Genomic DNA, 14614 nt, shown 5'->3' with positions numbered 1-14614 from the left:
TTGCCTCAAAATTGAAACCAGGTGAGTGAATAGGGGGCGCTTGCCTCTTGGATCACAGAGTGTGAGACAAGCTCCTGAGCAGACTGAAGACCAGCCAAAGGGAATGGCGAAGAGATAAGTGTTGATCCATCAAAACCTTTATCATTTTTCATTTCATTAATCTTTATTTCGATCACAGATCATAAAAGATGCAAAACAGTACATACATTTAAAAACTTATTAAACATAGTGTGATCCAAATTTCTAAAAAGTAGTTAAATATATAAATAAGACATGGGTGGGCAGGCGCTGGTAATGTCCATTTATGGCAGGCATTTCATCATTCGGCTACGGGTAAACCACAGGGAGGTTAAAAATTTTGACAGTGCAAAAACAATAGGGGGGGAAAGATCGGATTTTAGCACTCTATAGGCAATTTGGTGGGATCTAAAACCCAAGTTCCTGAGCATCGGGACAAGCCAATATTTCCTGCTCCGCTCGTAGCCTTTGCAAAAAAGGACCGCGTGCATGTCGTCCTCTTTAGGGTGTGCACACATTGGGCAAATTGATGTAGTGGAGCAGACTGACCAAGATGCTGTAAACGAAGCTAGAGGAAGGCATCCATAACGCCATTGTAAAAACAGTTTCCTGGTTAATGCAGGAGAAATCTCATCTAATGTTTTTTCAAGGGAATAGGTATCTTTTATTTTCAAAAATAAATTTGTCAGAGACCCCTCGCGAATGTCATTAGAGGCTCTGGTGAGCATCATGGCGTAGTAGGTGTCCGCGAGTGTCTTTTTTGGAATCTTGGTGCAGGAATTTAGAGGATCAGTCCATAGTTCCGGGAATCCCATTTCCTCGCACCTTCCCTTGACGTAAGTCAACCAAGGAATCCTTTTTATGCTTCGTAGTTCCAGGAATTCTTGTAGTTCTTCTCTATAGGTTACAAGATCTGGGCTGGACCACAAGCGCCTCCAGAATTTTAGGGGTTTTAGTCCTAGCTCCTCTGTGATGGGTCTGATTCCCAAATCCAACCTGAGTGGTAGTAGTGGGGTGCTCTGGGGGAGGGCAGCTACCTGTCTCAAGAACTTGTTCTCCGTGATCTGTAACTTAGGGTACTGGGTGTGTCCCCACAACTCTCCCCCGTAGGTGACCCCTGCCCTGGCTTGTGTTTTGTATATGTGAATAACTGGGGTAAGTGGTCGATAACTAGATTTGTTAGCCAGACGCAAAGTGCCACCCGCCAACTGTGCCAGTTTGATGGTCACTTTGGCCTGGTGTGCCGACCAAGTTAAGTGTTCGTTTATAGTAATCCCCAGATATTCAGTATTGTGCACTCGTTCTAATATAACCATGCCGAGCTTGGGGGGGGTTCTATTCCGGGAGTTAGGATTTAAAATCATGAATTTTGTTTTTTGGGGATTGACTTCCAGTCCCCGATCGGAGCAGAAGTTAAGGAAGCCGTCCAGAATGCGCTGAATCCCCATAGGGGATTTAGACAGCAACAGGGTGTCGTCTGCAAACATAATTGCAGGCACCCTGTTGCCGGTCAACTTGGGGGCGTCTGTGTTGGTGATCCTGTTAAGGTGGGCAATTACCCCGTTCACGAAGATGCAAAACAGGGTAGGTGCAAGTACACAGCCCTGTCTTACACCTCTGCGAACGGGGAACCGCTCAGATAGTTTCCCACCTTGGCCACACCTAACGCGGGCATAATTATTAGTATGGAGTCTTATCAGGATTGCCAAGATATCGGCGGGGACATCGAGTTCTTTCATGACATTCCACAGCCTAGCTCTAGGCACCAAATCGAAGGCGGCACGTAGGTCTACAAAGATGGTATAGAGACTACCGCCTTCGATTATCGCTGTTCTCCAATAGAGCAGTTGTAACCTAAATATTTGGTCTGTGGTGGATACACCCTCCCGGAATCCCGCCTGGTATGGGGACAGAATCTCCCTTTCTTGAATCCATGCTTGCAGACGATTTAGGATCAATCTGCCAAAAAGTTTTTGGGAGATATCTATCAGACTGATTGGTCGATAGTTGGACGGGAGCAGGGGGGATCCCTTTTTATAGATTGGGACTACCTCTGCTCCCGTCCAAGTATCGGGCACAGTCATTCCCTCCTGGATGGCATTAAATATTAGTGTAAGGTAAGGTGCCCAGATCCCTGGTTCTTGTTTGAACAGGTCCCCCGGTACCCCATCCAATCCCGGGGCTTTTCCAGCAGCTAGGCCTTTGATGGCCTCCCTCACCTCTTTCTCAGTAAACGCAGCCCCCAAGGGGGTAGGTGCGGGCAAGAGACTCGTAATACAAGAGTCCTGACCTCTCTCTGCATAAAGTGCTTCAAAGTGGGCCTGCCACACTGAGGCGGCTATATTGGGTTCTATTGCCGATGATAACTCACCCGTGCCATTAGCTACTACCCGCCAAAATTTGCGTGAGTCTCTGGTTGATAGTGCCTTCACGAGATTCTCCCAATAGTCGTAGTCCCATTCCGCCCTGGCATTCACTAGGAGGGACTTGTACTTGTTTCTTCTCTCGCGAATTACTTCCCTGCTAAGGCGTCCCTTTATTGCAGAAAGCAAGTGAGCCTTAGCCCTCCTACATGTAGCATTATACCACGAGGTCTTTGGCTTAAAGCCCTTCCTTTTCATAGGAGTTGTGAACAGATCTTGTTCAAGGGAATCAGTAATAGTTTTGTGAATTTTTGCCAGCTCCCCTCTGGTGTCTTCGTCTGGGTATTTACTGCCCAGATCAAAGGCACACTCTAGTAAGGGGACTAGCCTTTCATAAAGGCGAGGGAGTTTGTCCGTGCTAGTAACCAGCTTCTCCCACTTCACTTTCCTACGGTTGGTTTCAAGTAGGAGACCAGACTTTTCAATCCCAGATCCCTGTGATGTATCCTTACAGCCGGGAAGGCAATAAGTTAGTTCCAGGGAGTTATGGTCACTATCGTTTCTTGGGCACACTTTGAAATCAACTATTGCTGGCCACATAGAGGTTTTGACCATAATGTAGTCAAGTCTAGATTCACTGCCAGGTTTGTTGTAGGTCGGGTTGCTGGGTATATCCGAGCTACAACGTCCATTACATGCCCTAAAACCGAAATTAAGGGTAAGGGCGTTTATTTGTAGGGCTAGGGGGGTCCAAGCCCTTGGCGGTGGCGCCGCCGTCTCGGGTATAAGCCAGGCGGAATCTTCATCTAGGGAAGGACCGTCGCGTAGTCCGGGCAGGGGTTCATAATGGGAATTAAAATCGCCCCCAACCAGACAGGCGAGATCACACGGCACGCCCTCTAGGAATCTAGCTAACTCTTCTATGGTAGGCGACTCTTTTTGCATTTGGGTCGGCCTGGAGTAAATGTTAATGATTAATAATTTTGTTGTGTCCGGCCACTCTAGTAGAACAGCCAACAGATCATCGGAAGCGGTCTCTATATCAGAGGCTTGGCAACCTAGATCCGTTGCTACCCCTATCATTAATCCCCCAGATGGTCTCCCCTTTCCCCCCCACCTGGCTATTTTGGAAAAGGAAGCAAAGCCAGTTATATCTATTGCTTCTCGCGCCCAGGTTTCTTGCAGGAGTATTAAGTTCTTGGATCTAATGTAGGAGGCCCATTCTAGACAATCTAATTTACTAGCGAGCCCTGCTACATTCCACGAAATTGCTGTTATGTGTGGTGTTTGGGCTCGCAACGGACTCACAGCAATATCAATGGGCTCAAAGTGAGCCCTGTAGCTTGAGGATGAATGTGTGAGGTCCAATGGACAAATGGCAATGGGTGAGGGAGGGTTCACCATAGCTGGCGTCTGGGTCAGTTCACCCAGACTTGTTGTTAATGAGCCCGTCAGTGTATGTGAATTTATATCACATATGGAAACTACGGGTATGTTGGTGGTAGTAGGGGAGGTTGCAGAAGCAGCGTTCCCCTCTCCAGCCATCTGTCAGTCTACCATATCTAAGTTGCTGTATCGATTCTGAGTTGGTAGATAGGCAGGGTAATGCGTTCTATATGGTCCAGGTATTCCCCTCCGTTGACCTCTTCCCCCCCTCCTCCTCCTGGTGACAGTTTCCCACCCCTCCTCATCCCCGTAACCAGAGATGTACTCAGTTGGTCTCCCCCTATATGGAGGATAGGTGTTAATATCTCTGTGACAAGTTTCCCAACCCTCCAATAACTCTTGATGGTGCCCCCACCTATGATCCTCAGAGTCATAAAGATTGGAGGGGTAGAAAAATGAAAGGGGAAGTGTTTGGATGCTATTACCGAAGTCCTCATCAGTAACACAGGAGCAAATATATGCAGCTGTGTTAGGGTCTCTAAAAGAGACCAAGATACAATCTCCTCTGATAGACTTCCTAGTATGCCCCACCCATGCTACTCTCTTTGTCGTGGATATGTCACTCGCAGTACCTCTCGGTAGTGGTCTATTAACCGAGAGCCAGTTTATTACTTTATTCTTGAGTGAAGTATATGATTCAAATGTGGGTGGGTCAAGTTCTGGTACCCCAGCCAAGACTACAGTGTAGGGGGCGGCTTCTGGTGGAAGGTTTACAAACTGTAGTTTTCTTTTGAGGTGTGGCTTCTCTCCCTCAAGTGGGGGGTTGTCCTTGGTCTTGTTCAGGGGAGTTGGGACCGATTTTGATGAAGAGGTCGGTTTGGGCGTAGTAGCATTAGGCTGCTGTGAGGGTGTCGGGACTGTAAGTGTAACAGTAGGTTTTAATGCACTGTTTTTTGCAGGTTGTGTGGATCTAATTTTTGGGTCTAATGGTTTGGGGTTTGATACAGCCTGCAGGTTATTGTTATCACATGTGAGCGCCTGCTCGGCCTTAAGCCAAGAAATGAAGAATGAACACTTACAAGCAGAAGGATAGAAAAATCAGGGCCGTACTTTCCATGTCTTAGAGATGGGCAGTCCAATAATGGTCATGTGAGGGAGAGGTGAACAAACATAGATTGCATGGTCGATTACGATGCCGTTCGGAAAGACTACAAAAAGGATTTGGGAATGGAGAATTGGATTCGGAACTTGTCTTGCCGACCGGTTTGGAAAGCTTTCCGAACGACCGATTACAATGCTCAGAAAGCGTTCAGACTTTCCCACTCAGTTCCGAATCCGAAGTGGATGGTATTTGGAAAGACTTAGTCATTCGTATGTGTCTGCGGGCAGTGTTTCTGAACAACTCGAAAGCTTTCTAAATGACGTATTATGATATCAGATTCAGACAGCCTTTCCGAATCCGTGGTTCTGAATCGGATCAGCTGTTGGAACCTAAATTTGGGGACCCTAAGCAGCCCCCATGCACCCGGGCCTTCAAAATCGGGCCTGTGGGCGTAACCATGAGTCCTCTCCTTCCAACCATGCAGGGTGTGGTAGAAACTAAAGGGTGCCCACCATAGGATGCACGATTTCCCCCAACCAACCCCTCTTCAATGGGAGCCTGTGTATTCAGTCGGAACACAGGCTTTCTTTGAAGTAAATGGGAGTCCGACCGATTATGATACTTACGGATACCATTCGATATTCATAATCGGTCGGTGGGACTCCTCAAAGCCGATTCGGTCGGAAACAATTCCAAGACCAATTTGGTAAGAATGCTTTCCGACGAACATCATAATCGACCCCTAAGTGTGATCGCCTGTCATAACTTAGGCACCACTGACCTAATTCCACCTTCCTGTGAGGTCTGCGGAGGGTGACAAGTGTGAAGATAGTTTTCTTTTTCTCTAGCCCAGTATCCCTCATGTTCATGTCTCCATTTGTGCTTCCATTGCTTCCTTGTTCTTCACAACCTGTTCACACTTTCCCAGTGACCTTTCTCCTCTCATTCTGCCACTTCGCCATCACTCACTCACAGTCATGGGTCTCTTACTGGTGACCACGTGTCTACATTTTCCGCTGTTTGAATGTCTTCCCTCGGTTGTACCACTGCTTGCTTGATTGGCACTGACATTTCCTACCCAATCATGAACCTCCCCCTTGTGCTTTCACTTCTCTTTCTTGTTAAATCACTCACAGGCGCTTTTCTTTCGCTTCCACACTTTGTGCCCCTCTTGACCCCACATCCCCAAGCAATGCTCCTCCCATTTCTTGACTCCACTCAAAAGATGTTAGATGACTGGTTTGGTCTACTGTACCTCATTGATCTCAACCAGTTCAAAATCATCGTTTGTACTGAAATCCGTGACGCGCAAGAGTTCTTCGTTGGTTTGCCCTCGCTGGAGGCTGATTTTTCTCATTTTCTCTGATGTTTTACTTAGTCTTTCATCAATGCTTTGTCTTTCTCTCTCCATTTCTTGTTCAATCTGTCTCAACCTCTCCTGACGTTCCTGTTGTCGCTTCTCTTCCTCCATCTGTTTTTGTTTTGCCTCTTCTCGCTGTTTTCGTTGTGCCTCCGCCTCCAGCTGCTTCTTCTTTGCTTCCTCTTGTTGTCTCTTCAGCTGATCTGTTGCTAATTTTCCTGAAAATGGAATGACAAAAATTATAAGTACAGAAGGCAGGACCTGGTGGCATTACAACATCCTGTAAATAGATGAGAGGTTTCTATGGCGTGGCAGAGTTTATGTTTTTATGCTAAGTGTTGCTGACTCTCACAAACTATACAATTACTATAAAGTTCAATTAAGCCCATATTGTGCACCTTTTGTACGTCTTGCCCGTGACGCAGGATCTTTCATTTCCCTTGTCTGCAGGTTGATGGTAAGCACCTCCTTGTCTGAGGGCTGGTGGTACTGAAGAGATTGGCTTTGGATTTTCATAAACTCTTTTAATTAATGCAACTTCTTCATACACTTCATGCTGCACATGGTGGAACACCTAATTTTTCTTCCTTGTTGGATATTTTCCAGAATATAGAATGTTACAACGCATGCTAAAACATTGCCTACTATTACAGAGCGGTCCTTACTATGATTGCGTTGTTAATATGCGATACATTTACATTGCAAGTGATTACACCAACTTGTACTATGGACCGTGCTGGACTTAGGAATAGTATTGATTAATATTTTTACTCCAATTTGCTCAACAGTAGGGAAGATGTTGGAATTTATTTCCAATGCCTGAGCGCCCCCTAGTGCAAGTCATTGTAATGACTTCCAATGTAAACGCATTGCGTAATAACAATCCAGTCGTTGTAACAACTCCGCTGTAATGGTATTATTATTATTATTATAAACACTTGTAGAGTGCACTGCAACCGTATGGGCATCCTGGCGCTAATGGTAGCGCAATGTAATGACAGCGTTGTAAACGCTCTTCCCTATTTTTGATCCCTCTCTAGATTTAGCATTGGGTACTGCAAGTGTCTTAGTGCAAAAGTCTAAACTCATTCAGCCATAATGATGGTGACATGTGTGGCTCAAGGGCGAGGTGAGTTCATAGTGGCTGTCAAGCTCAGATTCAGATCCAATAGTGGAAGTTTTATGTTATTTTGAATAATGTCTTCTAGCTCCATTGAAGAAGTAAGTGGCTTTGGTAAAACAAAAAGTGATGAAATAGATTAGGTTCAAGTGACTTTCCTTTCAATAAAGAGATCAGTATACTATTCCTCTCTACAGCCTGTGCTGATGCCAGCGGTTCCTGCTCGAGGAGCGTAGAAGAGATGGTGTGAAGAGTGTTTGAGTCTGCATGAATGGCATCAAGGATCTGAAGCACCAGTGACAGACCTCCAGAACCTGCCGTGGTGTGCTTGTCATAATGCATGTACCTTTGGGGTCAGGGTTCCATTGCGTTTGACTGGAGTGATTTTTGGGATCTTGTGGGATATGTCTGGGACATCTGTGGCTTGCTTCCTCCAAGGTCCCTATTTCATCCTTTGTGCCTTAACTTCTGTTCCGACCTTCCACGGTCTCCTAAGGCCTCTAGACTTCTGTCCGAGAATACATTTCAGACATGTGCAGTTTTATATTCATACTGCAGGTGCACTGCTATTAATCCTAGCAGCAAGAACGAACAAACAAAGGCTATTCCATCGCTCTGCTAGTTCGTTTTAGCTTCACCAATTACACTTTAGAGTCTGTCTTCTTTTTTGCTGTGCGTCCTCATCACACAAGTTCAAGACCTTTCTCATCTGAAGGATTTTAGTATAACCTAGCTAGTGCAGGAATAAAACATCCCTGAGCTCCTTCTTCGCAGCAAAGAAGTTGTAGCCCTTGGTGGGACTAGGTCACCCAGCTGAGAGGAGAATCCCAGATGATAAAGCATGCCACCTAAGGTGGGCGAGTGATTTCGTCCTGAAAGGGATTTTTCCTCAATTCACTAGAGATTACGTCTACTGTTTTCTTATGACTTTTCAGGCACTCCAGACCCAAGGATTTCTTTGTTCTTTTTTTAATGATACAGCTTACCGGGACTGTGTTAGACAATCACTTGATCTACCAAGCCTCATGGACTTTCCGTGTTCAGAGATTTGATTCCTGCTCTGCCAATTGAGATGGGAGCCTGGAGCGGGTGCTAAATGTCTGTAGGAATTAAAAGTCTTTGATGTAATTGAAATAGGGGAATTTAGAAAGTCAAAGTGTGCAGGAAGGGAACTGCCAGCCAACAGCTAAGGGCAGAATCTGTAGTAATTAAGCTTCCACTTAGAATAGTGGTAAAGTTCTGTAAGAAGTTGGGTTATTGATTGAGAGGAGTGGAAGTTCCACCCAGACAACAATATCCCTGTTAGCCCTATCAGAATCTTTACCGGACACATGGAAACGATCAATTACAACAAAAGTAACAGGAGCAGCTACATCGCTTACCTCGATAACAGCAGAGCAAAGTTTGAGGGCCGGAATCAATGAGCTTCACCATGTTGCAGCGCAACCGACATCCTGAAATCGACGGATCACATTAAAGACTCGATCGCCACAGCGCAATTGGGAAATACGTCGACTACACTACTTCTACTTTTCGGGGACACAGGCAACTCGCATCAGGGTATATGGGCTGATTTCACACAGCGTGCCCCCTTACATCGAATCTGTGACTGGTGGAAAGGAGATACAAGATAAGGCTTCCAGCTGGACCCAGAGACCATCTGCAGTGATCTGGAGTTGCAGTGCGGGGCTGGCATGCATCGCTACCACCTCAACATAACAGAGCCAGCTCTTGGCAGTTCTCATCATCACGCAAGGCAGCGAGCAGGAGCTAGAGAGCGGAACCTCTCAAGTAACCGTGCATGCCTATCGCCCGGGAAGCGGGACTTTTCTGAGCCATTTCAATACGCAGAGATGCTTGGGACCGGCGCGTCTTTAAGATTTGGGCAAAGACATCGGTTTGGTGCCTCCCCCACCCTGCTAGTGAACGACCATGAGTAGAGGACACTGAGGGACCTATTAATCAGGCTAGTCAATGCGCGCTACATAAAGGCAGACATGACTGCAGGTTCTGCATATAACTTGTGCATCATTTGGTAGCGAGGCTTTTGATCAATGGGCCCAGGTATGACCCCCATCCATCAGTACTGATATCACTATGAGCACGCTTGACAGACTGAAATAACTCTCACCGGGCCACAATACTAGGAGCACAGAGAGGTACTCTTGATTCCGGGGGCACATGGGTTTTCCACAGACTAACAGCTGGAAACCCATCTTAGAAGCAAAATTCTCGGGGAAGTACTTCAGAGCCTCTACAAACCACTCAAAATGGCCGCAATAGCTCCAAACAGTGATAAAGGACTACCTAATCAGGGTTTGATTAAGTAATAAAGAAACATAGGACTTCCCCATAGGATTCATTACTTGGAAAATAAAGAAAGCACCAATATCCACTGTGTTGGTAGACATAAAAAAGGACCACACCCTAGGAGGACACTTAATGGAAGGTGAAAGAGGACTACGTTGTAAGAATAGGTCTAGACAGTAAACAGGGCGGCCATCTTGGACGGGCAAATTCTAAATGGATGAACACAGACAACATCCTCATATCCTAACCCAACATTTACAAAGGTGAGAGTTCCGTACATCAGACCTAGTGTCATCTCCTCCCCAAGGGGTAAACCGGCTCATGTACCCCACACAGTTTCTCACCCTATTACAAGCTTAATCCAACATTATGCAGCACCCAGATAGCCACACCTACTCCATTAAATACCCCCCTAACCTTACAAAAAAGCAGCTAGAGTATTTAAAAATAGCATTCGAAAAGTGCACCCTAAAACCCCAATCTCAGATTACTACTTCTCAAGTAACCAAGGTCATATTATGAATTACTAAAAGAAAAGCTCAATGGAGAAAAGCCTTTCTCACTCTACTCACAGTCACCACAACGAGGAAAACAGAGCTCAGACTCACGCTATCTATCATCCCCTCCCCATTGTACAAATCATCAGCTACAACCACTATTTATCATAATAGGATCATCCTTATGCAATCATAGGACAGTATCCTAAACCTTCTAGACAATATCTTTCTTCGAATCAAGGAGCAAGTTACAAGAACACACCCCACCCCCCTAGCCAAACACAATCACGGTTCAATTACCAACTCCCGATCTGATTCCAAGCTGTCCCCTGTACGCATACACCCAACAAAGACCTAACTGATGCTTGGGCTAAGAGCAACACATACCACCCTAAACCCCACTCGCACCCTAACACTATAACCACTCTCATGGCCCCACTGGCTCCTTATACTCCTATCGCCCCTCAACCCACCGTACCTCCCCCGCCAGCTCCTGGCACCAATACTCCCACTGTCCCACTCACTCCCCTCAACCAATCCATCACACTTCCTCAAGGCACCACCCCTCCCCCCTATTCGTATTCCTACCCCTACAACAATAATAATCACAAAGGTCCAAATATATATATAACCCGTACCTCCCATCATCTTAACGTCACAACCATCACCTCCATCACCACTTCTTCTACCATAGTCCCTTCACAGCCCACATCCAGACCCCACCACACCCGGCCTTTGCACTCCTCCTCTCCATTGAGAACCACACAATAAGACCTCAACACAAAGATAACCAAACAGAAAGATCTCATCACAGAGATCCAGCATACGACTCCCCCTCAAAAGCCATACTGGACATAACCACACCTCCCTTTCTCACAGCCCATCCATTAAATAAGGCAATGTTCATTCTAGACCCCAGACTAGACAAGATATTACTATCTCATCAACAAGTCAAAGCTGACATACCAACACCACACAATTTGATTCTTCAGCAACCCAAGATCACGCACCCCAAATCCGACTTGAGAACATACCCACACTTCAAAAGTTTGAATCACACCCACCCACGACACTCAATCAATCTCCCAAAATCAGGAGCCCCAAAGTTGGAGTTCAAGGCCTTACCCCAACTCCCCAGCCCGTCCAATCAGGATAAAACGCCCCTATCATCTAACAAACTATTCTCCCTACTCAGCTCTTACGAACTATCACACCTCTCACCTGGGCACACAGATAATTCACCTATGGATTCCCTAATCCAATCTATCCATATAAACACCCACAGAGTGACAAGACATTTGTCCAGAGGCATAGTTGAAAACAACCTCACAAGAATCCCTCTCACAGTCGAACTCACTACAGCACCCAACAAAATGCGGCTAAAATGCATGGTCCTAAATTGCAGGTCAGCACATAGACATGCAACCGATATAGCAGACCTCTTACTCGCTAACAAACCAGACATCTTAATCCGGACAGAAACATGGCTGACGGATTCATCTACACCCATATTGGATATACTAGTACCCCCCCAACTATGACATTACCAGACTAGACAGAACTGACAGGCCAGGTGGGGGGATCACTTGCATATATCAGAGCAATCTAACAATTAGTAACTCTAATGCCCCTGCATTATCCTCCTGTGAATACCTTGGTTTAAACATCTCTAGTAATAATAAACAAGTATGTGCACTTCACACATTATACCACCCTCCAGGAGAGAACCACTCATTCATAGAACACCTCATGGATATTCTTGCTACAAAGGACAGCCAACAAATTAAGGAAATATTCTTGGGTGACTTCAATCTACACTGGGAGGACCAGAATTACCCAGGGGTCAATAGCCAGAAAGCCTTCCTCTCAGACCTTAATCTTTAACAAATCTGTAAAAAACCCACACATGACAACGGCTCAACCATAGACCTAATAATCACCAAAGCTGACTCCATTAAGCTTGACTCAATCCTCCCCTGTGATTGGTCAGACTATCACATCATTACATTTTATGTCAGGGATTCAGTCAAACAACTTTCAACACACTACCCGAGAACAAAGAACTGGAAGAGGAATCTAAAAAACGTTAGCTCCGACCTACTTACAAGCTCTAATCATAACATCTTACGGCCCCCAGAAGACTTAACAGATGTACAAGGCTTGACCAACCACTTCCTTTCCATGGACAGCTTATTATACAAAATAGCTCCTTTACAACTTAAAAACCCTGGTTTGAAGATAGACTTAATGAAGACAGCCGATCTCTAAGATCAATTGTAGGACGGTGGAGATCTGCACCCCTTGCTGTCCACATCAAGCTACTGAAGTCCACCAGAAACTTCTACTTTTGAAAGATCAGAAGATCTAAAACCAACTTCTTCAGTAAACAATTTGACCTAGCCAAGAACCGTCCCAAAAAACGATTTGAGTTAATCAAAGCCCAAAGCAAGAGTGTACCCACCACTGCCAAGGCTCCCCCTGACACCGTACCCAACTGTGAGGATTTTGCATTCTTCTTCATCGCGAAGTCAGAAACTATAAAAACCACCCTGCTCAATGACCTTCTTTCCCTTCTTTCCCAGAACAGATTCCTAAGCCATAGGCTCCACAAAATTCAACCTAAAAAAAAAGCATCCTGGTCCTCCTTCTACACTTATAGTGAGGATACTATACTAAAAATGCTAACCACCTTAATCCCTCCAGTCACTTCACAGACCCACTCCCTACCTACCTGAAATACTTATTTCCACTGGTATTACCTATATGGACCAAGATTATAAATACCTCCCTCCATCAAGGAACCATTCCCGAAATCCTAAACCAGCAGACTTAATTAACTATCGCCCGATATCCAACATCCCCACTCTAGCCAAGCTCTTGGAAAAATGTGTTTACATGCAGCTTAGCAACCATATTGAACAATTCAAACTGCTCAATCAATATCAATCAGGCTTCCGGGCAGGTCACAGTATGGAATCAGCCATGACCGGCATAATAGACGACGCACTAAAGTTTCTTGATCAAAACAAAGCATGCTTATTAATCTTACTCGACCTGTCATCAGCATTTGACACTGTCAAACACAACAACTTGCTTGAGCTCCTCAGATACAGAATGGGATTATCTGGATCTGTACTTACCTGGATCACATCTTTCTACCAAATGGATCTCAAAGATTCAAGGTCAATCAATCCTTGTCCAACCCTGTGCCAGCCTTGATAGGAATACCGCAAGGCTCTTCCCTCTCTCCCACACTTTTCAAACTATTCATGGGCCTCTCACCAAACCAAAGCGAAGTAGGCACATTTGAAAACTGGGGCATAGAAATATGGGTGCCAACTCAACAAAAATATCCTCATGTCCTCCTTCCATCGGACCCTGCGAGGAAGTACATTAGTGTTCTCAAGGGGTCCCGGGGCGCAACCCCTGGCTCCCAGAAGCGACGAAAGTGGACAACTTTATAAACATTTCATGTAACAGCAATCATCGCCTGGTGAGCTGCAAATTGAGTCGCCCCGTCCGTGCTTCCGTTGAATACTACGGGCCCCCTCACCCAGAGCCTGCAAGTACAACTGCCCGCAGTGTTCCTCCTAACGGGGAAGTCAACTGGTCAGATCATAATCTGACTATCACGTCCTGGAATGTGGCTGGGCTAAAGTCAACGTTCACCTCTAATTCAGCCATGGAATACCTGAATAAAAGCGATATCATCTGCTTACAGGAGACCTGGTCCCTAGCTCCAACACCTCTTTTTGGCTATTATGAACTTTTCAACCAGCTACACAGGCTAACTCCCAAGGAAGACCCTCAGGGGGCCTCTCTATTTACATCAAGCACAGGTGCAAGATAACGGTGACCCCCATCCTTCGGAACTCAATGACAGGTCAGACAGTGTTAATTAACGGCCTGTCATCTTCAGGCACAGCCTTACCCATGCTTCTAATCAACGTCTATCATAACTCAATGAAAACCACAAAAGTAACTGCTACAGAGCGACTGATTAAGCATCTGGCTGATCTGTTATTGGAATTTGCATCAGCAGACGTTCTGCTAATAGGAGATTTTAACATCAAAGGTCTGGTTACCAACGTGGGTCCGGCCACCAGAAGCAAAGAACAAGAAGCCATGATTACATTCTTAATCAATCATAATCTATGCTCCGCTAAACAATTAGACTGGAACAGAATCCCGGGGCCTACTTTCAACCAAGCTTTAAGAACATCTATACCATTGACAATATTTTCCTCTCACTGTTTCTAGGAAACAAACTAACAAGGATGGAAATCCTCCACCGTCACAAGAGTGACCACAACCCCTTAACGGTAACAATGGAATTGCTTGTGCCAGCCACCGCGGAAATAACAGTGGTGGGGCACTCAACGTTGGCAGAATTCCACACTTTAGTCAGGAAAACTAAATGGAATTCATCAGGTTCTGCCAAGGTGGGTACTTGGCTTA

General features: G+C 45.6%; 1 protein-coding gene across 1 annotated transcript in view; it reads right to left on the bottom strand.

The window, feature by feature from the left end:
* Nucleotides 1-14614, bottom strand: part of LOC147725823 (uncharacterized) — a 227306-nt gene that overhangs the window by 159171 nt on the left and 53521 nt on the right. Inside the window, exon 3 of the mRNA XM_086959997.1 lies at nt 6125-6447. Coding sequence (XP_086816123.1) covers nt 6125-6447 — 323 coding nt within the window. The remainder of the gene's footprint in view (nt 1-6124; nt 6448-14614) is intronic.

This window comes from Lissotriton vulgaris, chromosome 3_1 (assembly GCF_964263255.1).
Source record: "Lissotriton vulgaris chromosome 3_1, aLisVul1.2, whole genome shotgun sequence".
Taxonomy (NCBI): domain Eukaryota; kingdom Metazoa; phylum Chordata; class Amphibia; order Caudata; family Salamandridae; genus Lissotriton; species Lissotriton vulgaris.
The sequence above is the reverse complement of the archived record's forward strand: the minus strand, read 5'-3'. Positions and strand labels throughout refer to the sequence as shown.